The 26,211-nt window shown below is 44.4% G+C and overlaps 1 protein-coding gene across 1 annotated transcript in view; it reads right to left on the minus strand.

Annotated features, from left to right (window-relative positions):
* The window catches only part of IGDCC3 (immunoglobulin superfamily DCC subclass member 3), a 169,915-nt gene that overhangs the window by 27,554 nt on the left and 116,150 nt on the right, over positions 1-26,211 (minus strand). The window contains 6 exon segments of the mRNA XM_070762042.1: positions 4,054-4,258; positions 5,575-5,713; positions 9,775-9,879; positions 11,292-11,480; positions 18,920-19,084; positions 20,558-20,805. Coding sequence (XP_070618143.1) covers positions 4,054-4,258; positions 5,575-5,713; positions 9,775-9,879; positions 11,292-11,480; positions 18,920-19,084; positions 20,558-20,805 — 1,051 coding nt within the window.

Here is a 26,211-nt window from a genome sequence, read left to right on the forward strand (position 1 = left end):
GTGTACGAATCGGTTGGGTGGGGGCTGAATGAACTCCAACCGCAGTCCCTGTGTTACTGTAGATAGTGCCCATTTGTCTGAGGACGTGGCACGCCAGGAGGTACTGTAAAGGTTGAGCTTCCCTCCTACTGGCTGTGTCATGGTAAAGTCATTTGGGGCGTTTAAAACCCCTCTGGCTGGAACCACGAAATGGGCGTCTAGTTGGTTGATATCCCCTTGTCCTGTCTTGAAATGGCGCTCGGTCATTTCTGTTGGTATTTTGGTTGAAATTGCCCTGAGAGAAGGGCCTAAATGCTTGGCTTGACCGTGAAGTGTCCCAGCGAAAGGACTGGCGCCGGTTGTAGGGATTATGGCGGCGATCTTGTCCCCTCCTGGACCTTGGAAGTATCTTCCGTTTGTCCTTGTCCTCTATGAGGACTTTTTCCAATATGTCTCCAAAAAGTTGAGACCCCTGCAAAGGCGATGAGGCCAGGCGCCATTTTGATTTAGTGTCTGCTTGCCAGCTGCGCAGCCACAGCAGTCGACGCGATGCAAGGGTGGCGGACATCCCTCTCCCCGCGAACTTGGCAGCATGTAAGGTGGCGTCGGCTGAAAATTCCGCCGCTGCCAACAACTTACTAAGATCCTAGTGCATTCTCCCCTCCTCTGGCCCCAGGCGAGACAGCATATCCTCAATCCATACTATGGAGGCTCTATTAAAAAAGGATGCAGCTGCTGCTGCGCAGAACCCCCAACCGGCCATCATATGTGTCTTCCTCAGAAGTACCTCGGCCTTCTTGTCCTCTGGCTTCAAATTGTCTCCCATCTCAGCAGGAACCAGAGTGTTGGAAACCAGTGTTACCACCGGCTGGTCAATAGGAGGGAACTGAAGCAAGGCCTCTACTTCATCGTCAAAAGTGTAGAATTTCCTTTCTACCACTGATGGTCCCTGGGCCGCCGCCGGATACTGCCATGGTCTTTTAATGCTTTGTACAAAGATCTCTGATGCCGGGACATGGTCTGTTTCAGGCTTAGGCTCCTTCAACAGAGTAGAGGATCTGGATGGTATGGCTTGTGAAGGCTGAGCCGGATCCTTTAACTCCATTGTCTGCTTTGCCTTATATAAAAGTGTCCTGAACGAGGATTGTTTAAACAGAGCCGCCACCAGCGGCTGTTCTGGAGGTGTTTCATCCTCTGACATATCATAGTCCTTGTCACTATCTTCCATTAACACTGGCTCTTCAGTCACAGATCCCAAACCTGAAAGGGGCGGTGCAGACCAGAGATCCCGGCTTGTGACCTGTCTTGGCTGTTGAGGCCCCTGTTGTGCTCCAACTGCTATGCCCTGTGAGTAGGCATTAGTAATTAGCTCCTGAAGGGCTGGTGGCATATCTTGCCACGTGTCTGGCTGAGCCCTGAGTCCCGTGGCTGTAGGTGTGAAGGTAGCCGCTGGAACCGTTTTAGGTTGGGGGGAGCAACCCCACACTGATCTCTCCTGGCTCGCTGAGCCTGGTCTACTCCTAGGATTATGTAGCAGGGGCAACACCTGGTGGTCTGGAGACCAATCTATCTCAGCTCTGGTGTCCCCATGAGCTCTTGGAGTCGTTGGACCAGCAGCCTGCCCAAGCCCCAACAATGGTCCAGCCTTGGCTAAAGGAGCTGCATTAAGGGCTGCTTCTAACTTTTGTTCAAGGGCTTGGATCCGCCTCTCGGCCTCCTTGATGGCTGAGGAGGAAGACTGTGAAGATTTTGCCTTCATCTTCCCCTTATCTTTGGGCTTGGGCAGTGGGGTAGTAGGGAGACTTGGCTCTCCGCTGCCCTTCGCTTCCATATTACTCACAAGTAATCAGCAACCACAGCGAAATAGGAACGGAGCAAACACAGAGCTCTGCTGACATTTTGTTTGCTGACAACCGATCCACAAAATGGCTCCCTGTTCCTACTGTGTAGTGCGCCTGCGCCTCCAAGCCCTCCGAGCCATTCCTCGCGCCTTTTTAAAACGGCTACTGAGGAAGAATACAGGAGGGGGGGGAGTTCCCGCCAACCACCAAAATGGCGGGCGCGGTGCATAGCCGCTTCCAATAAGGGGACTGAGGAGGAGTGCTGAGCCCTTACTGTCCCCTCTGCCAACCTTGATCAAAGAAAGGGGGATCATGCTTCTGCATTCCCCAGCGTTTCAGGCGGCCGCCGAACATATGGGAGATCGCCCGTCTCCGTTCAATCCGCATCCTCCTGTCAGATCGGCTCGGCGATTCTCCGCTGACTACGCCGGCCGCAATGAAGCCTGCGGCTTGGCCGCCGAACATATGGTAGGCGGATGTCTTTGAAGCCTACCGCTTTCTTTTCCGAGCGGCGGCTGTGGCGGTTGCGTGCGGCTTAGGAGGAGCCCCAGCCTCACTGTTCTGCGCTGAGGCAATTGATGTTATTTTCGGGGGACTCTGTGTCCCCAAGCCTCCCAGTGGGGGGGGCGGACCCCCCCACCTTCGGCTCCCAGCCGAGTTTGGCCACGGAGGCCAGTGACCCCAGGCTGACACCCCTTTGTGGGACGGTACCCTCTATGAGGGAAGAGGTCTCCTGGGGGAATCTCGATGGGGGATGCTGCCCACGGGGGCAGAAACCCCTCCTGGTCTTCTGCAGCATCTGCAAAAACAGTAATAAAAAGAAGAGAAAACAGGTTAAACAAGTTAAAACAAGATAAAACAATTAAAATAAACTATTTCTTTATTACAACTAAACTCATACGTCTCGTTACATGGACTGAGTTTTTAAAACTGAGCTCACTGGGGGCAGGCAAGGGGCGGTGCCTAATATTATGTTAATTTTAAACTCAGTCTCGACCAATAGGATTGAGAATAACCCATATTGGACTCTCCTTCCAGATGCAATGGAGAATGTGCTGCTCACACTATACTTTTTCTGTCCACACCAAAAAAAAATTAGAGGGAACATTGGTCCTGAGCCATGTAAGGCTTTAAACGTTTAAAGGCTTTAACATCTTGAATTGTGACCGGAGACCGATAGGAAGCCAGTGCAGCTTGCAAAGAATTGATGAAGTGTGGGTGTATCTGGGCACACTCACCACAGCTCATGCAGCTGCATTCTGGACCAACTATAGTCTTCGAACACCCTTCAGAGGTAGCCCCTTGATAATAAACCCCTCGCTCCAACTAAATCCCAGGGTTCCCTCTATTTCCTTCTCTCCCACGAAGACTTGGACCCAAATTGAAATTTCAAAATGATGAAATATATCTGAATGATGGATTGTCTGATTGAGTAATATATAGGGTTTTTAGCTGTAGTTTTTTAATGTATTAAATTTGTTTTGTACGCTTTGTTTCTATATTCTGTGAGCCGCCCTGAGTTTTTGGAGAAAGGCAGCATACAAATCTAATTAATAATAATAATAATAATAATAATAATAATAATAATAATAATAATAGTCTTCACATTTCCTCTGCTTGTGTTCCACTCCAATCTCTTATCAAGCCTTCGTGGACCCTAAAGTTGAGAACCACTGACTTAGATCATCCATTCTTTGGCCTGAGAGAGTCACAGCCAGCAGAGGATTGCAGGAAGATTTTGCAGCCAAAAACAGAGCTTGAGAGGGTCACGGCCGGCTGGCCTGAGTTCCATTTTTATCGGCAGAGGATCGCAGGAAGCCGTTGCAGCCGAAAACAGAGCTTGAGAGGATCATGGCCGGTCATCCCAAGCTCTGTTTTCACTGGCAGAGGATTGCAGGAAGCTGTCGCAGCTGAAAACAGAGCTTGGGAGCCTGTTTTCACTGACAGGGCGCTCAGGCCTGCACAGGCACTCCTGACATGAGTGGGGTCGAGCTGGCAAAGCCCTCCCTGCCCCCCCCCCCATGTCAAAAACACAGCCCTGATGTGGCCCTTAATGAAATTGATGACAGGCTCTCAAAGCGCACACACAGCTGATTCCATGAAAATCAACACAGAGCTTCACCGCCCCATCTTTCCTGAGTCTTCGCTGACCATCGAGTTTGACACCCCGATTTATAACTGTACAACAAAAGGTGGCCGAACAACATTCCAGTTCCACAATGCTTTTCCTTACTGCGATTCCCTTTGTGTGGGGACTGGGTTGGGAAGGCAAAGCTGGGAACAGCCTCTCCAGTTCATTCATATCCGGTGGTTTCCCATTGACATCTGGATCTTCCCTTTTAGTGGACCCGTTTAGAGCCTGGCCAGGGATGTTTCTCGGCCCTCTTGAGATCTGCGGGGTGGACAGCTGTTCTTGCACATTTTTGCACATCAGCAGTCTGCTAAAAACGAGAAGGAGACAAACATGGTGGGTCCCTTTCCCAAACATGTAATTGTTTTTCTCTTTTTCTCCCCTCTCCCTCTCTTCTTTTTCTTTCTTTCTTTTCCTTTCTCTCTCATTTATTTTTCTCTTTCTCCTCTCCCTCCTTCTTCCTCTCTTTCTTTCTTCTTTCTCCCCTCCCTCCTCTTTTTTTCTTCCTTCCTATCCCTCCCTCCCATCCTTCCTACCTACTTCTTTCTTTCTCTTTCTCTCTCTCACTTATTTTTCTCTCTCTTTCCTCTCTCCCATCCTTCCTACCTACTTCTTTCTCTTTCTCTTTCTCACTTATTTTTCTCTTTCTCCTCTCCCTCCCTCTTTTTCTTCTTCCTCCCTTCCTTTCTACCTTTCTTTCTTTCTTTCTTTCTTTCTTTCTTTCTCTCTCTCTTCTCTCTCTCCTTTTTCTCTCTTTCCTCTCTCCCAGTCTCTCCCTCTATCATTTTCCCATTTCTCTCTCTCTTTCTTTTTCTCCCCTTTTCTCTATCTCATCTCTCTCTTACACACACTTGGGTGCACAAGCGGGATTCCCTAATGGGCCAGGATCATGGCGGTGGTGGCAACTCTTCCTCCTGCCGCCGCAACTGTGTACTCAGTTGAGTAGCTGGCTGCGCTATGAAGGAGAGCCGGAGCTCTTCCATTCCATCCCTGCATCCAGTGGCTGCTATTGCTCCTCCCCATTCCCCTCATTCCCCCATTCCCCTTCCTGAGCTGACACAAAAGGGACCACACCTGGCACTGAGCTGCCCACAAAGGACACGGAATCGTAAAAAGCAGCCAGTCCTGGGCAGTTAGGGGTGCTTCAGCCATGCGGCACTGTGGAAAGACACATACCTTCTCAGGGAAGAAAGCAGTGTGACCAGGCTGGCAGGGAGCTGCAGAAGAGGAGTCAAAGAGCCACATGCAGCTCTGGAGCCGCAGTTTGCCGACACCTGCCCTAGAGACCGACTACATGCATGTGGTTGATGGAGCGCTCGTCTGTCTAAACTGCCCAGTGACGTACAGAGGTGGGTTGCTAAGATGGAACGGTGACGTGTGCTCGCCCCCGTGGCTCTGAGTGCTAGCGGAGTCCAGCGCAATCCTGCTACTGCACTTGGGCAGGTAGCAAAATCACACGCGGACACATAGGGGCGCCCATGGCCCAGGTGCAGTAGCAGAATTGCACTGGACTCCACTAGCACTCAGAGCCATGGGGGCGAGCACACGTCACCGTTCCACCTTAGCAGCCCATCTCGGGTGACGTAGCTGGAGAAGAAATGCTGGGCAGAAAGGCAACCCTACCGTCCTCTGTAGCCGAACATGAGGAAAAGGACACAGAAGATGATGCAGGTGACCCCAATGTGGATCCCAATGATGATCCCAGTAGCGGAAGTCTTGTTGGTTGACTCATCCTTCATGCAGTTGCAGGGCAGGTGCAGGTCTAAGGCGGGTGAGAAAGACAAAGGGAAAACCCCTGAACATTTCTAACATGAATCGTAGGACAGAGGAAAACACACACTCGCCTCAGTCGTACAGGTAAGAGGAGTACAGGTAGTCCTCGACTTATGACAATTCCTTTAGTCACCATTCAAGGTTATAATGACACAATCCGGGTCCTCATTTAACCCACCTCGAAAGGATGGAAGGCTGAGTCAACCTTGAACCAGTGATGAGATTTGAACTGCTGACCTACAGATCTACAGTCAGCTTCAGTGGCCTGCAGTACAGCACTCTACCTGCTGCGCCAACCCGGCTCAACTTCCTGACAAGCAGAGTCCATGGGGAAGCCAGATTCCGCTTAACAACCTTGCTTACTAACTTATCCCAAAAGTGCTTTTTTTTCAAGAGGTGACTGGGCTTTCTGGTGTTTCTCTGAAGACCTTTTACTTCTCATGCAAGAACGCTTCTTCTGAGAGCTGAAGAAGCTTCTTGGATGAGAAGCAAAACATTTTCAAAGGACAAAAAAAAAATCAAGTTGCCTCTTGAAAAAGGGACCAGACAGAGAAGGCCCTCCCCCGCGGCCCCACCAACCGACATTGTTTAGCTGATGGGACCCGGAGAAGGCCAACCCTGTGGGCCCTTATCGGTCACTGAGAGCGATGTAGTAGAAGGCAGTCTCAAAGATAGTAGTAGAAGTAGTAGTAGTAGTAGTAGTAATAATAATAATAATAATAATAATAATAATAATAATAATAATAATAATAATATCAACAACAGAGTTGGAAGGGATCTTGGAGGTCTTCTAATCCAACCCCCTGCTTAGGCAGGAAACCCTACACAGAAACAAAACAAAACAGAACAGAACAGAACAGAACCCCTGTTCTAACTGTCAATTAATCACTGGAATAGCTTGCCCCCAGAGGTTGTGAATGCTCCATCACTGGAAGTTTTTAAGAAGATGTTAGACAACCATTTGTCTGATGTAGTGTAGGGTTTCCTGCCTAAGCAGGGGGTTGGACTAGAAGACCTCCAAGGCCTCTTCCAACTCTGTTGTTGTTGCCCAGCAACCAATAAGGGCCCACAGGTTTGGCCTTCTCCAAGTCCCATCAGCTAAACAGTGTCGGCTGGCGGGTCTGTGGGGGAGGGCCTTCTTTGTGGCTGCCCCGGCTCTCTGGAACCAGCTTCCTCCCGAGATCCGTACTGCCCCCATTCTATTGGCCTTTGGAAAGACCTGGTTTTTCTGACAGGCCTGGGGCCATCGATGAGATGATGAATCATTGAGATCTGGCCATAGAGGATACAAATGGTTTTATTGAGGGTTTTAAATTGTTTTTTAACTGTTCTTCTTTTTGGCTATTGTAATATTAATATTGTATGATTTGTTCTTTCTTGTTGTGAGTCGCCCAGAGTTCTCGGGGAGTTGGGCGGCATACAAATAGAACAAAGAAATAAACAAATAAAAAACCAAATGAATGAATGAATGAATGAATGAGTGAATGAATGTGTCAGGGCCCCCAATAGCATCTGAGAAATAAATCAGATTCAAGTCCAATTCTCTCATCCAAGGTTCGATTTATTAACAGAGCCATGTTGGTCATGCTGTTGCCATCTCAATACTAACTTCTTTCCAGTAGCCCACCCAAGTTAAGGTTCATCCCAAATCCCCACACCCAGAAGTTCATCACGAGGACCAGTCCGAGTGCAGGGATTTCACTGACCACCTCCTTACATCTGTGGGTGCAGAACAAAAGATGATCTTGGACTCTAATAATGGAATTGGTTGTGGCTAGTATTTTTCCCTCTCATGCAACCCGTGGTGGGCAGCAGGCAGGAAGGGATGGAACGCAGTTCCACCGGTGGAAATGAAGACATGTGCACAGCTCCAGCTGATCGGCGGTTGTCACTTTCTGGATTACTGGTTTCGACTCAGCTATCCTTTTCCCCCCCGCTGCTGCTGCGTCTGCACATCTTGCTTTTTTCCTCTTTCCTTCTTCCTGGCCTCGGATGAGCTTTCCTCTCTCCTGCCCGGCTCCCCTCCAGCCTAATGTGACCACCTCCTGCCTGAGGCGCAAGCAGAAGGCGTGGGTGGAAGCGGCGCTGGCATCATTTATGCTTCTCGCAGCACCCATTCGCCTAGCTACCCAGCCTGAAGCCGGAGGGGCAACGCAGGAAGGAGAGCGCGGAAAACACAAAGCAAATTGTCACCCCAGCGAGTGACACTGGTAAGGTTGTAAGTCGAGGACTTAACAGTTTGCTTGAACAATGATGATCGTCCAAGCCACTCCCACCTGGTCACATAGCCGGCAAGCCACTCCTACCCAGTCACATGACTATTAAGCCACACCTACAAATATAAACCACACTTACAGTGTGGCAGTAAAAATTTTGGCTGCCCATTACTGCATACAACCATCCCTCCCAGTTCCTGTAATACTATAATACTGTGGCAGGACAAAGTCTCTAACTCTACATGATGGCTTCGGCCTCACAGGATGAATGAATGAATGAATAAATGAATAAATAAGCACCCTTGAGACAACCACAGGGGTGAAATGCTCCCGGTTCACTTGTGCTTGTCAGTCGTCGGAGAGCCGATCATGAAGGGAGCGCAAGGCCCCGCCCACCCACCCGGATGGCACCATTTGGGTTCTTTTATCCTCCGCACATGCCCAGAATGCTTTGTGCATGCCCAGAGAGTAAGAGAACCCAAATTGCATCATCCGGATGGATGGGCAGAGCCTTGCACTCCCTTTGCAACCCGCTCCCTGACGACTGATAGGCATGAGCGAACCGAGAGCATTCCACCCGTGCTGCAGATGCCTAGGGCCCATGCATTTTGGGGAGGGCGTGGGGGAAATGAACACGTAAGTCTTTTGAGTAGAAAATGGCGTTCTTACAATTTAAAGCAATTAAGGGGAGTGCAATATCAGAAAAGGCGGAAGGCCTTTCAGGTGATGCTTTAAATTGTGAAATGCTTCTGAGCTTGGTTGTCTGCAGATGTTACCTATGTAGGTAATATTAATTCATGTTTAATTACCCAACTAAGTAATGTCATCAGTCTGAGTAAGTGTGGGCTTGTTACCTATTGATAATAGCAATAGCAATAACATTTAGATTTATATACAGAGTCAGCATATATTGCCCCCAATAATCCAGGTCCTCATTTTACCCATCTCGGAAGGATGAAAAGCTGAGTCAACCTTGAGCCGGTAGTGAGATTTGAACTGCTGAACTACAGCTAGCAGTTAGATGAATTAGCCTGCAGTGCTGCACTCTAACCACTGTGCCACCCTGGCTCTAAACCCCTAAAAAGCCAGGGTGGTGCAGCAGGTAGAGTGCTGTACTGCAGGCCGCTGAAGCAGACTGTAGATCTGTAGGTCAGTGGTTCAAGTCTCATCACCGGCTCATGGTTGACCCAGCCTTCCATCCTTTCGAGGTGGGTCAAATGAGGACCCGGATTGTGGGGGCCATAGGCTGGCTTTGTTAAAAAGTGCTATTGCTAACATGTTCTTGGGATTTGTTGATTAAAAATACTTGCTTATAATAAGAAGGAAATTGTGATATGATATTTGGGAAGTAGGAATGTCTGTAAGTGCTACAAAGAAGAATGTAAGCCATTTTTTAAAGATTGTTTTATCTATCTATCTATCTATCTATCTATCTATCTATCTATCTATCTATCTATCGTATTAACCGCTCATTCCAAAGCGGAGTGGCTAACAGAAGTCATAAATACAACAATAATTTAAAAAGCAATAAAAATACAACAGTAAAATCAACAATATAATAAAAACAATGATATCATTTAAAAAACCCATGCATACATTCTTTTTTATTTAACGTGTAGTATTTTTTCCCTTTAAGTTTCAGTAGATTTTTTCCCTTTAAGATTCAGTAGTCCGTAAGGAGAAGGGCAGCCTATACATCAAAATAATAAATAAATATACATAATTTTCTCAAGTTGCGTTTGGGTCCTTTCTCCCTTTCCCACCCAGCTCTTCCCACCTTTCATTCATCAACTCAAACAAGACAAGGTTCCTCAGGGTGAGTTGAATCTCTCACCTGTTTTTTCAACCGTTTCTCGAAGGGACACAAAACGGACAGTGGAGTTCCCATCACCATGCTGGTTATAAGCAAGCAGTTTGACTTCGTACACTACTGATGGATCTGAAAGAAGATGGAGATGGGGGAAATAGGTTAAGTTGGGGGTCAGCAACCTGTGGCTCTGGAGCCGCATGTGGCTCTTGGGGCCCCTTGCTGTGGTTCCTGTCAGTGATCCCACCAGTAGCTGGCCTGCCCCTTACTTTCCCCTCCCAGTCGTTCCTCACCTGGCCAAAGAAGGTAAGGGTGACGGTGTGGGATGCAGAAGCGGCCAGGGCAGAAACAGAGTGATACAGAGGGAGAGACATAAAGAGAGAGGGAGAGAGGGAGGAGGGAGGGAGGGAGAGCAGTCAAAAGGCTTTTGTGGTTCCCAGTGTTTTTTAACAACCAGTTCTCTGCCCTAATGACTGGCTGGTAGGCTTGGCTGGGGTGTGACTGGTGGAAGTGAGTGATATGGATTTTACCACACCCACCCAGGTTTTGTGGTTCCCGGTGTTTTCTTTTCTGTGGGAAATGAATCCAAATGGCTCTTTGAGTGTTTAAGGCTGCAGACCACAGAGTTAGGTCAATCAACAACAAGGATGTGTTCACTGAGCAAGGTAAACCCACTGCAGCTTTATAACTCTGATCTCTGTATCAGAAGTGGAAAGCTATCAGCCTTGAGTATCAAGAATGTGGACTTGGACATCTTCAAGAAAAAACAATAATGTCCAGCTGCCTTTTGAAAAATTAACCTTGGCACAACCATGACCCAAATGACTGAGAATCTTCAAAGACGTTTGGCCACAACATTCAAATCCCACAAAATAGGAAATAGCCCAGTAGCTACTTTCACTTGTGGATGACTGTTGCCTTAAAGGAATTCTCCACATCTGGCTTTTGCAGATGTTTGACTATCCACTTGTAGCTCTGCAGATGTCAGCCCCACAGGAAACCTCTGCCAAAGTTAAGCCAAGGACACCTCCAACCCAAAGTTTCAACTCCAAGTAGAGACATTCATACATTCTTCTCCATTGCAAAAGGATTATATTTGGCTTGAGGCATCTGAACAAATTAACCCATAGGTGAGCCACAAGTGACCAGGCTCAAATTATCCTACATAATGCAAAAACCCAGCTCTCTGGAGAAGGCTCTAATGCTGGGAAAGGGTGGAAGGAAAAAGAAGAGGAGCACCAATTACAAGATTGATGGATTCAGTTAATTGTAAAGGATTAGTTCAATCGTAGGTGATGTTCCATTGTGTTACCACATAAGGTAAAAGTTGCATGTTAAACAGTAATGAATGCTGAGTCATAGGATGTAAATTGCAACCTGATTGGGTCAGAGAATTATAAAATGCAAAACAACTTTACAATGATTGTTAGCTGTTATCTGATGGTACATCATCAATCATTAATCCATCTACCCAAGAGCATGATTCTTGGCGGTAGCCCTTAGCCCCTCCCTCTTTCTCAACCACACTCCTCATCTCTACTCACCAAGATGAGTAAGGTTGCAAGAGGTGACATTGCTGGGCAGAAGCACAGGCCCTGTGAAGTGGGGAAGGTGGACTTTGCGGTAGAAGAGTTTGAACCCTTCATGTTGGCCCAGTTTGATGGAAGGTTCCCACATGGCTTGAACGGCGGTGCTGTTGAGGACTTTAATGAAGAGGGAAGGTACTGCAGGTACTGAAAGGAAGCAGAAGGCAGGGAAACGTATGAAAGGTTCGTATGCATGAGTGTGACCGCCATTTTTTATAATACTTTTCTATGGGGTTTTAGTTGTTAATGTTTTAGCCTTAATTGTTCAACTTCTTTATTATTTTTGTATCTCTTTATTTTGTACCTATACTTTTGTTGTAAGCCGTCCTTAGTCCTTCAGGATCGGGCAGCATAGAAGTCAAATAAATGAATGAATGAATGAATGAATGAATGAATGAATGAATGAATGAATGAATGAATGAATGAATGCATATATATACATACATACATACATACATACATACATACATACATACATACATACATACACACACACACACACAAGGGTTGAGTGAGGTCTTCTTTCTTCTTCCAAGTTTAAAGCCCATGCCAATGCACCTCAAAGGTACTTTGGACCAAATACTATGTAATAATAAAAGTATTTGCCATATTATTTGGAGTATATGATTCACCTTAGTTTTGGGGGAGGAATCTGCCTACCAGGTATTTATCTGGCTAGCACCCTTAGTCTGGTCAGCTTCAGCACATTATTTTATCCCTTGGTTAAGGGCTTAAAAAAGTCTTACTTGGAGTGAGTAGCAATGACAAAACACTTGCAAGCCTTAAGAACTGGAAAGATCATCAGCACCTCATTAAGGACTGGAAAAAAACATTCTTTGGAGCAAGCAGCAATGAAAAAAAGCCTGCAAAGCGTTAGGGCTGGAAAAAACATTCTTCAAAGGGAGTAGCCATTAAAAAGACTGCAAGCCAGGAAGATCGTTAAGTGCCTCAGTAGGGCTGAGAAAAAAAAGCTTAGACATAGCTATAATCCAGAGTATAAGACGCAGCCAAATTTTTGGCCTCTTTTAGGGAGAAAAAGGTGCATCTTATACTCGGAAAAATACGGTATTTATACAAATGCATATACAGTATAGATGAGAGCCATTGTGGTGGCAGTGGTCAGAATCGAGTGCTGGAGGCTGCTTCTGCTGATTGCAATCTGGCAGTTTGAATCTCAGCAGGCTCAAGGTTGACTCAGCCTTCCATCCTTCTGAGGTGGGTTGGGGAAAAGAGGCTGACTCTGTAAACCGCTTAGAGAGGGCTGTGAAGCGGCATATAAGTCTAAGTGCTAGTGCTATTTATATAGCCACCTATTCGCTCACAGCAACTCTAGGTGGCTTACAAAGAATAAAAACACAAAATAGGAAAAAATAAATAAAACTTAAAAATATACAAAACAATCCCCCCCCCCCCTGGGGATTTTGTAAATGTAAAAAATGACACAAAATGACACTCTAAGACACTCTCCTCTCTTTTTCCATCCCTGTCCCCTCCGCCCTTGTGTGTGTGTGTGAACCATTTCCCAAAACAGGTGAGGGCTGGGTTTTTTTACTCTCTTATTCTTTCCCAAAACAGGTGAGGTCTGGGGTTTTCTCTCTCTCTTATTCTTTGGGTGCTTTTCATCATATGCTTTAAATCAAGAGTCACTTTTCTCTCTCTTTTGTTTCTCTCTCTTTCCTATCATTTTCTCATTTCTCTTTTTTTCTCCCTTTTTTCTCTCATTTCTCTCTCTCTCTCTCCCTTCTTTTCCTTTTCTCTCTCTCTTGCTTTGTTTTTCTCTCTCTTTCTCTCTTGCTTTGTTTCTCTCTCTCTCTTGCTTTGTTTCTCTCTCTCTCTCCCCCCCCTCTCTCTCTTGCTTTCTCTCTCTCTCTCTCTCACTTTCTCTCTCTTGCTTTCTTTCTCTCTTTCTCTCTCCCTCTCTCTTTTTCTCTCTTGCTCTCTCTCGGCGGCAGGGCAGCCGGCTGCGAGCAGGAGCTCTAGGGTGGAGGCACCGATGGCGGCGGCTGGACATGTTGCTGGACGGCGTACATGCTGGTGCTGCGCTGGGCATGGGCGCAGGGCTTGCACCTCCCTCCCGGCCCACCCAGCAGGCCAGTGCCGGCCCCGCGCCCATGCCCAGTGCAGCAACAGCATGTATAGCATCCAGTAACACGTACAGCCGCCGCCGTTGGTGCCTCCGCCCTGGAGCTCCCGTTCCAGGGAGGGCACCAGCAGCGGCGGCACTGGGCAGTAGCCCAGTGCCGCTGCTGCTGGCGCCCTCCCACCGGGCCCAAAGCTCATCTGCCACGAAGAAGGAAGGCGCGAAGAAGGAAGCTCAGCTTCTTGTCTTGCAACTTTTTGCTCTTTGCGCCCTCAGCTGCGCTTCCTTCTTCGCAGCACACCTGACCATGTCTTGCGGTACACTAGGGTGCCGCGGCACACTGGTTGAAAAACACTGCCTTAGGGGATGGGATCAACAGCACACTTGCATTGGGTAGATGTGACCAGCAAGAGATGATCCACCAGATTTTATCAAATTTATTTTGCCATGAGCCCTCACCTTAAGCCAGTGATTACTTATGCGGCACTGTCAACCCTCATATCAACCCTAAAGCTGACCTGACTGAGGCCATTTTTTACCGCTTCAGTGTTGCTACACTAGGGAGGTGGGACATGAGATAGAGGGGATTTTGTAGGCAAAACAAAATACCTTTCTCTTGGGAACCAAGGTCATTCTCACACCTGGTCAGAGGAAGGTAGAATGATGGTACCCAACTGTCAGACTGCACTATGTTGATTGTGACTGACTGACCACGTGACTGATTGTTTTGAGAAAGAGAAAAAAACTTTTACTTTATTTTTTAAAAATAATTTTTATTGGTTTTTTAATTAATTAATTTATTTATTAGATTTCTATGCCACCCTTCTCAAGGCGACTCAGGGCGGCGTACAACATTAAATATAACAATATATACAAAATCTAATAACTATAAAATATGAAAATTTACTAAAACATTTTAAAAGACCCCATGCACACTCACACATATTCATCCAATCCAATCATATCTTGTATCGGCCAGAGACAGTCTCATCACTCACGGCCCCAATGCCCGCTGGAAAAGGTAGGTTTTTAAAGCTTTACAAAAGACGAAGAAGTCTTTTAATATTATTATTTATAATAATAATAATAATAATAATAATAAGAACAACAACAACAACAACAACAACAACAGAATTGGAATGGACCTTGGAGGTCTTCTAGTCCAATCCCCTGCTTAGGCAGGAAACCCTACACTACCTCTGAGAGATGGTTATCCAACATCTGCTTAAAAGCTTCCAGTGTTGGAGCATTCACAACTTCTGGAAGGAAGCTGTTTCGCTGATTAACTGTTCTGACTGTCAGGAAATTTCTCCTTAGTTCTAAGTTGCTTCTCTCCTTATTTAGTTTCCACTCATTGCTTCTTGTTCTACCCCCAGGTGCTTTGGAGAATAGGTTGACTCATTCTTTTTTGTGGCAACCCCTGAGATATTGGAAGACTGCTATTATGTCCCCCCTGGTCCTTCTTTTCATTAAACTAGCTGTGCCCAGTTCCTGCAACCGTTCTTCATACGTTTTAGCCTCCAGTCCCCTAATCTTCTTTGTCGCTCTGCTCTGTACTTTTTCTAGAGTCTCAATATCCTTTTTGCATTGTGGCAACCAAAACTGAATGCAGTATTCCAAGTGTGGCCTTACCAAGGCCTTATAAAGTGGTATTAACAGTTTCTGTGATCTTGATTCTATCCTTCTGTTAATGTAGCCTAGAACTCTGTTCGCTCTTTTTGGCAGCTGTTGTACATGGCTGGCTCATATTCAAATGGTTGTCCACTAGGACTCCAAGGTCCCCCTCACAGTTGCTACTGTTGAGCAATGTACTACATATACTGTACCTGTGCATTTTGTTTTTCTTCCCTAAATGTAGAACCTTGTTTTTTTCTTCTTAAAATTTCATTTTGTTAGCTAGCACCTAATGTTCAAGTCTGCCAAGATCCTTCTGTATTTTGCGACTATTAAGATTTACATTTTAATATCTTCAGGTAGGTCGACATAAAAAACTTTTACTTTAAATTAGATGAAAACCTGTGGGAGTCTTTGAGTCAGTTTTCACCAAATATGTGCCAATATGATATTTCCATTAAAGTTATTCTTTGTGAAATTCACCAGCCTTGGAGTTTTTCTTGCTATGTGATTATGACTTGGAACCCTGACACCTCAAACATCAGGAACAGCCTCCAGATGCTACTTTGGATACACCCTTGATCTGAAGGAAGACCAGAGGTGGAACCACAAAGAATAAATCAAGGTAGGATGGGGGGTGCTGAGCTAATTATTAACTGTGTTTGCTCATCCATTACAGAAACTAATGCCTAACTCTATTTCACCAGTGCAAAGCTGGTTTTTTTATTTATTTTAAAAAAAGACTAGAGTTTATGGCAGGGAGGAGAGGAAGGGTTGGCTTGGAGCATCAGAGGCCTCTGTAATTTATGACCCTGTTACCGGATCCATAACAGTAGCATTGAATGAGTTGGAAAAAAATGTGTATTTAAAAAAATGACAAAAGGAGAAACTCTGGAACTTTATGAGGCTGTAAGCTAATGTCCTGAACTCCAAGGCTTTGGGTCAATGGTTTGAAGGATTTTAAAAGTCTTGTCAAATCCTGCTGCGTTCTTTCTGAAGAACCAGAAACTTTGGCAGAAGGACAGTTTGGTCATCTAAGTTCTAAAACACAGGCAGTCCTCGACTTACAACAGTTCACTTAGTGAACTGTTCAAAGTTACGATGGCACTGGAAAAGGGTGATTTGTGACCATTTTTTCACACGTGAATGATGGTTGCAGTATCCCTGGATCATGGGATCAATTTTTTTAAAATATTTTTTTTCCTCCACAATTTCAATATATATATATAGGATAATAGCGTGTGGCCCAATTACATGTGCAATGACTAAATTGAATGGCATCATATAAAAGCAAGTATTTCTCCAATGGAGATTTTATACTCTGACGAAGTCAATAGGGATTGATGAAAGTTTAGTAACTTTTTAATAGTTTTAAAATAAATTTTAAACATTCCAGAGATCATGATGGCTACTGACTCTTTATTTATAACTATACCTGGAACTATACCTGGAAATTTTTAGGACAATATCTATCTATCTATCTATCTATCTATCTATCTATCTATCTATCTATCTATCTATCTATCTATCTATCTATCTATCAATTGTTGTGAGTTCGGGTTTTTTCCCGTGTAATATTTTGAGTGACACTCAAAATATTACATTGGAAGAAAGCCGAACTCACAACAATCTGCATACATATACCCGTGAAAATCTATGAAAACAAATACATGCAGTGTATTTATATGCAGAATTATATATTTTTCTCCATCATTCTTAAACCAATATCCTACTTTGCGCCTATATATGTTACTGTTCATCAGTCTGTTATTCTTCATTTCTTTACACTCCCCTCTAACTCCATCTCTTCCCTCTCCCTTCTTACTCCTTCTCTCCCCCTTCCTACTTCCCTCCTCTGCTCCCTTCACCTCTCTACTTCCTCTTTCTCCTTATTTACCTTTCTCTGAATCTTGGGGTCACTGTGGCAGCCTTCTGACCAGGAAAGACAAAGCCAGCTTTACTTAAAACCCTGCTGTTCTGTTCAAGAAAACTCCCTGATGTTATGTTCCCGAGTCACCCTGACCTGGACCGAAAACTCTTCATTTGAAGTGCTTATATTTTGTCTTTTCGAAAGCTTTTTTCACTTGGAAACAAGTTTGAACATTTCTGCACACATTGAAATGAAAATTGAAATGAAAAAAATTAATGCTTATTGGTTTACTTTGCTGATGAAATGCCCCCCCCCCCCCGTTTTTGTGAAATATTTTTCAATTTATGGCTAGGTTTGCTTGCAAAATGCATTCTATTTTACTAAAGTTGGTGTGGGATTGGTAGGTTGAACATTTCTGAACATAATGATATGAAAATTGAACTGGAAAAATTGATGCATATTTGTTTATTTTGCACATAAAAGTCTCTCTCCCCCCCCCCCGTGTTCAATTATTTCAATTTATATAAAAATTATGCTGTTAATTTCAAATTTACATACTTGTTTTTAGTAAAATGGATTTCTTTCATAAAATTAGTTGTCTGGCTATAATATGCTTGCTTTTCAAAAGGATATTCCAACTATTTCTAGCCAAATATATATAAAAAGTGAAAATAATGGCACACAGCAAGGCCGAGCCGGGGGGGGGGGGGGGTGGCCCTTTTGTGGCAAAAATAAACAAATAAGAATCATTTTTTTCAGTTCATTTCTGTTTTTCTTCTTATGTTCAGGATTGTTCAATTTAGTATATCAAAACTTTTGGGGGGAAATTCCTTAGAGATTTGTAGCCTAAAAAAATATAAATTGACACGAAATTCAGAAAAAATGGGGGGAGGGGATTTTTGATCAAAATAAAAATATAAGCCTCAATTTTTTCAGTTCAATTTTCATATCATTATGTTCATAAATGTTCAAACTAGTTTCCCAGTGGAAAACGTTTTCAAAAAGACCAAATTCAAATACCTAAAAAAATTCTTTTTGGTCCGGTTGTGTACGACCAGAAACAAACTCGACGTGATTTTTTTTTTTTGCCCAGAAAGAAATTAGCCTCCACCCCAAAAATATTGTTTTGATGATCAGCAATGTTAAATTGAGTAAATGAATGCATAAGATATTAAAAATATTTCGGATTTGGAGCCTAAAAAAATATAAAGTGAAAATGTTTGCAAGCAGCCGAGGGGGGGGGGGCTGCTTATTTCTGATTTTAAAAAACCAATAAGAATCATTTCTTTCAGTTCATTTATATTTTTCTTATATTCAGAAATGTTCAAACTACCAATCCCACACCAACTTTAGTAAAATTGAACACATTTTGCAAGCTAAATTATCTATAAATTGAAAAAAGATTCACAAAAACGGTGTGTGTGTGTGTGTCTGCGTTTTATAATCAAAATAAAGCAATATGCATAATTTTTTTCAGTTCAATTTTCATATCATTGTGTGCAGAAATGTTCAGACTACTTTCCAAGCACTTCAAATGAAGAGTTTTCGGTCCGGGTCAGGGTGACCCAGGAACAGAACAAGTGTGACTTTTTTTTTTCAGCAAGAAAGAAAACCCCCACCCCCCAAAACAAATTCTCATAGAGAGAACCCCTGAAATGATGAAAAGCCATGAAATTTCAAGTTTCAGATGTGCAGGGAAAATTTTTTACAGGGTCTCAAACTTTGATTTTGGGTCTCACAGACCCGAACAGAACAGCTGTGTTACCAACTCAACAACTGCAGTGATTCATTTAATGACTGTGGCAAAAAAGGGTTGTAAATAGGACCAAACTCACCTCACAATGGAAATCATGGGTTCAACTGTAATCATAAGTCAAGGATTACTTGGAGTTTGGTCAAACTGTTCCCGCCACCCACCTAGAACTGAAATTGGGACCTTCACAAAGCCTGGGTGATTGGATCTCCAGCACGGTGCAATATTCCCTCTGCAAAACCTCTAAACCTGAAGCTGATGCTTCTTACCTTCTCCCAAGGTGTTCACCACCACAATGTCAGAGGCCTTGCTGGCCCCACGAGAGGTGTAGGCTTTGATGTAGAAACTGTAACTTGTGGAAGGCTCCAGGTCGGTCACAAGCTGCTGGAAGGTGCTTTTACTGACAGCCTCTTGATATTCCATTTCCACGGGGTCTGAAATACAAGAGGAAGGAATCAGGAAGGAAAAGAGAGGGAGGGATGGAGGGAGGGAAGGAAAAGAGAAGAAGGGAGGGAAGGACGGAGGGAAGAAGGAAGGATAAGAGAGGAAGGAAGGAAGTGAGGAAGGAGGGACAAGAGAGGAAGGGGAGGAAGGGGAGGAAGGAAGGGAGGAAGGAAGGGGGGAGGAAAAGAGAGGAAGGGAGAGGAAGGGAGGGAGGACAAGAGGGGAAGGGGAGGAAGGAAGGAAAGAGGGGGAGAGGGAGGGGTCCAAAGAGCCACCAATTGGAAGAAATATGCTGCAGACCCCCAGTTTGCACTGAGGAGCCCTATAGATCTGCCTCAGATGCCTTACATCCTCTGCCACTTGGAAAGGCATTTTGAGAATTTAGGCCAGAGCACTGCTTAGAATTGAGTGCCAGTTGTAATTTTCTATTTATTGGAGATGGAATCCATTGGATCTCCAGCCTGCCTGCCTGCTTTCTTGTTAAGGGAGCCTCGATGTCAAAAACCAACCAACCATGGCATGCTATTTTTTGCCACCAGATGTCAGGCATGCCAAAATTTCTATAATTTCCTCCTCTCTCTCTCTCCTTTTCTCTCCCCATTTCTCTTGTTTTTGTCACTTTCTCTTATTTCTCCTCCCTTCCTTCTGTCTCTGTCTCCCTCTCTCTTTCACACACACACAGACTCCTAATCCATTTAGATTCTCAAAAGCAGCTTACATAGCAGAGAGAGTGCTAAATTTAAGACTGGGGAAAGATAAATTCAAATTCCTAATCCTGTTCCTAAGCAAAACGGGATGCCTTTGAGACAATTTGCCTTCATTTATCTTCCCTAAGAAAGGATAAAATCAGGGAGAAAACATGCCCTTAAAGGAAAAAAAATAGAAGGAAACACCGCAAACAGACCGATTAGTTCTCTAGCTACTTTTTCCAAAGCCTGTCTATTAATCTATTACCAAGATTCCCATACCCCCATTCTATAATTATACAAGAAGTCCTTGACTTACAACAGTTCATTCAGTGACCACTCAACATTACAACGGCATTGGGAAAAGTGACTTATGACTGCTTTTCACACATGAGGGTGGCAGCATCCCCATGGTCAAGGGATCAGCATGACGGTCCTGAGGTCAAGGGGAAGCCAGTTCGCTTAACAGTCATGTGTTACTCACTTTATAACTGCAGCGATTCAGTCAATGACAGTGGCAAGACTATGTTGTAAAATGGAACAAAAACGTCCAACTTGACAACTGCCTTGCTCAGCCAGAGAAATGTTGCGCTCAAATGTGGTTGCAAGCCAAGGACTTCTGGTAAAACTAACACGGAGTTAATGTTGCACAGTATATGGAAAAACAGTATAACTGCCAACCCTCTACTTGAGAACGGCTAGTAAGAAGCGCAAGGAAAGGGATTCTCTGCATTGCGCGAATATTTCCAGCTTTGGGTCCTTCTCAGCCACTCCTACCTGCTGCTTTTCGGATGTGCAGGACGTAGCCGATGATCTCCTTGGTGTTTTGCAATGGCTCGCTCCACAGCAGTTGGACGGTGGTAGCCGAGACGGAAGCTGCTTTGACTTCTTGCGGGGGGCCTGGAAGTCGGTCGGCCCACAGCACCGTCAAGCGGGCGCTGGCTTGGGTGGAGCCTGCACTGTTCTCAGCAATGCACTGGTAGATGGCCTCATCCATCTGGCCGATGTTGGAGATGGTGAGCGTGCTGGGTGGAAAGCAATCAAGCCAGGCATGGTTAGGATTTTCTAGCAAGCCCCCTAAGGATTCAGCCTTTGCCTGACCCTGCTCACCCAACCCCAGGCAAACCAGGTTAATACTTTACTGTTGGAAAGAGATGTAACGGAAGTCTAGATTGACTAGATGAGACTTCCTTTCATGCTTTGCCTTGAGTAGGGTGGGATAAAGCTCTTTGAACCTTTGCTGAGGGCAAACACTTGGACCCTCAAAAGCAAGTGGATTGTGTTGAAGGAAAGAGAAGAAATGAGCAGTAGGAGAAGGAGGAGGTGATGGAATTAATTGGGTCTTGCAATTGCCTCACCCCTCAGCAGACGGCCAAATGAATGAATGAATTAATTAATATTACATAAATTAAATAAATCAAATCAATTAAAATAAATAAATAAATAAAAATAAAATAAATCCCCTTTGCAAACAAACACAGAAAAAGTCTCTCTCCATTTGCAGTGGGACAGAAAATTGCTAATAAAGAAGAATATTTGTAGCTCGGGATAGAAATGACAGATTCTTGGTGCTCCCTGATTGGGGTTTTTTTTTTTTGGCAGATGTTTCATTACTGGTAACATCATCAAGGCTGCTAACTAGCATTGTGCTAGCAATGACTGGCACTGCTGATGTTACCTAGTCTGGCTAATGAAATGTGAAGAAAACAACCTATCTTAGAGCACACCAATGATTCCTGAGAAAATTATCAGTCTCAGGTTTTGCTGAAACTGACACTCATGATAATTGATAGTTATGATGAAGTGAAGTTATCTTTTGCCAGCCAACATCCATCCATCTATCCCTTCCTGCCTACCTGCCTACCTACCTTCTATGTATTTATCATCTATCTATATATCCATCTATCTATCTACCTACCTATCATCTATCTACAGTATCTATTTATTACCTATCTATCAAACATTTTTCTTTTAGCCATCACCTTTCAATTCTCTGTCTCTGTCTGTCTGTCTCTCTCTCTATCCACCCACCCACCCACCCACCCATCCATCCATCCATCCATTTATCATCATCATCATCACCACCATCATCATCACCATCATCATCATCATGATGTATAATTAAAATCATTAAAACTTTTAAATGAAAAGATAAAAACTAATGCAAGCCAATATAAAGTAAGGAAGAATAATTTAAAAAGAAAGAAAGCAAACAGTTCAAGAAAATAAAACAAGCTGAAGAAAAAGAAAAAAGGAATAAAAAAATGATGTAAAGCAATGCCCTCCAATATTCTTCATAGCAGTCATCAATACCCCAAAACTATTTTCTTTTCTTTTTTTAAAAGCCACTTCCAACTTTAAAGCACAGGAAAAGCAGAAGCAGAGAAAAGCTCTCCGTTAGGACAACTTTTGCCACACAAGTACTAAAAAAAGTTGAGACAATGCAGTGGAAGCCCTGCTTCGACTTTTTGTGTGTGTCGCACACAAAAATGGACAGACTGTTCCATTGTGGCCCTCCTGACATTTTTGGCCAGATTCTGGAGACCACCCCCTCCCCAAAGCTTTGTAGGTTTATTAATTAGATTTCTATAGCCGCCCAGCTCCACAAGCGGCTCGTAGGTTCAGTGTATCATGAAATGATCTCAGCAGCCATGAGGAAACATTTTGCCAGAGACTGCCAGCCGTTGTACGACCCATTACCCCAACCCTGTTTCCCCCCAGCTTCCAAACTGCAAGAGTTGGGCGATTTTCGAAGTTAGAATTAAAATGGGTTGGGCTCACTCCAGCTCTTTCGCAGCTGCTCAGTGAAAAATGCATAATGTAATTTGCAAGCCTTACGCCCTGTTATAGCATAATTGGTGCTGAGCGCTGGGAGGTGGTGGGGAGTTGCATTAATCTAAATATATAAAGAAATAAAATAAACCAGGCTATCTAGAATGGTTCAAAAGCGGTATTCCACAATAGCATCTCTTTTTTTTCTGGGCTCCTGAAAAAAAATGAGAACCTGGAAAATAGACACGGCTGTTTTAATAGTCAATTTATTAAAGTAGCTATGCATTTACAGTAACGTAAGGTTAAATGCTTAACGATGGCTGAATACAATCTCAGCTCCCAAGGAAAGAGTCTGGTTTTTGTTTTTTAAAAAAAGAAGACTGAGACAGGACCTGAACTGTAACCTAAGAAAATATGTATGAGCCCTGGTGATGCAGTATTTAGTGTAATATTGCAGTCAAGCTCTGCTCACAGCCTGGAGTTCAACCCTGACCAGATCAAGGTTGACTCAACCTTCTACCCTGTAGTTAAAATGAGAACCCAGATTGTAAGGGGGCAACATGCAAATAATGCTGGTACATTGTAGAAGAGAGAGCCTGCAGAGTGCTCTGAAGCCTAAATGCTTATTGCTATTGCTCTTTTACACAAGACCAGGGGTGGGCTACAAGCCGGAACAGTGGCAATGCTGTTCCGGTGGCAGCAATGTAGCTTTGCTCCATTGCCGCTGGGCATGCGCAACCGGCACGGTTCCAGTAAAAAATTACCAGTTTTTTTGCTGCTGCGCATGCATGGAAGCAAAGAAACCAGCAATCTTTGCTGCCGGCAAAATATCCACGTACAATTTTTAGGCTGCTGCACATGCACATGAGCCAGAATCTCGCTGCAGTGCCTAGAGCAGCAGCTGGAGCCAGCAACAAAAGCGGCCTCCCTGAGCTCTGATCACGTGGCCTGCTCTCTGCTCTATCGCGCCACAGAAGAGAGATGTCTGTGGCGTGGGAAAGTACAGAGCAGGCTGTGAGGCTGGGGCTCGGGACCCCCTGGCCTGCTCAACATGCCATGGCCCGATGGCGCACCTGAAGGTCACATGCCAGAGCAAGGTAAGTGCTGTGAAGGCCGCACACGGCATGGCGGGCATTGGTGTGGCAGAGTGGGTGGTGGGCGAGCAGTGGCGGGGCAAGCGGCGGCAGTTACCTACCTTATTTTGGCCTATTTCCAAGACTTTTTGCTTCTGCACATGCGTAGGAGCAAAAAACCCCCCGGAAATCTCACACGCACATGTTCTTGCTTGAGATTCGGCTTCTGGAATTGTGGCCCGTCCCTGGACAAGGCCATATCTATAAAGCCCTACATGGCATCGGACCAGAATACCTCCGGGACCGTCTTCTGCCGCACAAATCCCAGCGGCTGATTAGATCCCACGGAGTTGGCCTTCTCTGGGTCCCGTCGACTAAGCAATGTCGTCTGGCGGGGCCCAGGGAAAGAGCCTTCTCTGTGGTGGCCTCGGCCCTCTGGAAACAACACCCCCCGGAGATCAGAACTGCCCCCACCCTCCTTGCCTTTCATAAGTTGTTGAAAACTCACCTCTGCCCCCAGGCATGGGAAAATTGACACCTCCCCTAACTACTGCTTTATGTATGGTTTGATTGGGTTGTGTGATTATTTTATTAATAAGTGTTTTTAAATTGTGTTTTTAAATATTGGACTTGTACATTGTTATTATTGTTGTCAGCTGCCCCGAGTTCTCGGAGAGGGGTGGCATACAAATCTAATAAATTGTTAGTAATAATAATAATAATAATAATAATAATAATTATTATTATTATTATTATTATTATTATTAATAATAATATTATGAATGGGAGGGAGGGATGGAGGAAGAGAGAGGGGGAGAGGGAAAGATGGAGAAGTATCCAGATTTGCTAGAGTCTGCTATAATAGTTCTATAAAAACATAGTTTTGTCTGCATGACTTTGGATTCCTAGTCCACTTTACCTTGAACTGGACTGGCAGACAGTTTGGCTGGATTCACATAAGAAGCAAGACTTGGCTAAATGGCTTTGAACAGTTTGTATTTCAGTGTATGGTGTGAACCAGGGTTAACCAACTAAAATTATAAACCATTATCTGGTTTATTTGTTGGACCGAGCATGCTAAGTCAGCAAAACATCACTGTTTGGTTTGTGCAGGGTTAAACAAGTTATCTGAACCCTGCCAGCAATTGCGGGAACAAAAGCAGTCAAGTTAATATTTATTGTTTGATGATTCGGTTGAAAGGGTAATCAATAAAGTAAATATAATGAGGAATTCCCATTGCTCGTGTAAGGAGAATATAAATAACTGAGTAATACAGGCTATAAACAAACTACCAGATCAGCACAAATTCTTTCCAGGATCCCAGTTCCATATAATCATGTTTGACTTGTTCAACATCATCCTTTTCTCCTCTGCAAATGTCCAGAACTGCATAGGGTATGGGATGCATCTGGATTAAATTTGGATGCTGAGATGATTTTAGCAAAGTGGCCAAAGTGTCTGTGATGGGCTTAGAATTGATGCATCTGATTAAACTCTCTCTCCGAGAACATATGCACCAAAGACAAATTCCTTGTGTGAAAAATACTCTATCCTATCCTATCCTAGCCTATTCCATTCCATTCCATACCATTCCATTCTTCCAAAAATCAGAAGCTGGGTGATGTTAGAGATGGGGACAATTTCTTAATCCAGGTGAGTGCAATACAAGGGAGCCCCAATACAGAGGGTGCAAAGGTGACTGACACTATTTTTCAGAAGCTGGTTTTTTGGTTCTATGTGACCTTTGAGGAGACTGGAATTAAAACATACAAAGAACTTTGGCAGGAATTGAGTATGTCTAGTTAAATGAAAAGAAGGACTAAAGGTGATATAATAGCAGTGTTCCAATATCTCAGGGGCTGCCACAAAGAAGAGAGCGGAATCAACCTATTCTCCAAAAAACCTGAAAGCAGAACAAGATGCAATGGATGGAAACCAACCAATGAGAGAAGCAACCTTGAGTTAAAGAGAGATTTCCTGACAGTGAGGACAATTAATCAGTGGAACAACTTGCCTCCAGAAGTTGTAGGTGTTTCATCATTGGAGATTTCTAAGAAGGGATTGGACGGCGATTTGTCTGATATGGTATAAGGTCTCCTGTTTGGGCACAGGGCTGGACTAGAAGACCTCTAAGGTGTCTTCCAAGTCCGTTATTCTCTTAAGATGACGGTAGTACCTTTGGAAGTAGAACATCCACTGGAGCAGGCAAAGCCCAAGTCACTGTCATATCAGACAAGCCCAGAAAAGCCTGAGATGGCTTAAAGGGGGACTGGCAGGAAACTGGCGGGGCCTTCGTGCCGCTCTCAAATTTCCTGAGAAATTTTTCTGGGCTCGGGTTCTTAAGTAGAAAATGGTTCTTAAGAAGAGGCAAAAAAATCTTAACACCCGGTTCTTATCTAGAAAAGTTCTTAAGTAGAGGTACCACTGTAATTGAGAAGCACTGCATTAGACCCAGCTTCAGAAGATAATTGAGGGCTGGAAGGGAGCCGGAGGTCATCTAGTCCAACACTGCTCCAGCAGGACACTGTTAAATTGAGTTTCTGTCTTTTGATCCCTTAGTCACATGACTACATAGCTACACCCAC

Source organism: Erythrolamprus reginae, chromosome 10 (assembly GCF_031021105.1).
Source record: "Erythrolamprus reginae isolate rEryReg1 chromosome 10, rEryReg1.hap1, whole genome shotgun sequence".
Taxonomy (NCBI): domain Eukaryota; kingdom Metazoa; phylum Chordata; class Lepidosauria; order Squamata; family Dipsadidae; genus Erythrolamprus; species Erythrolamprus reginae.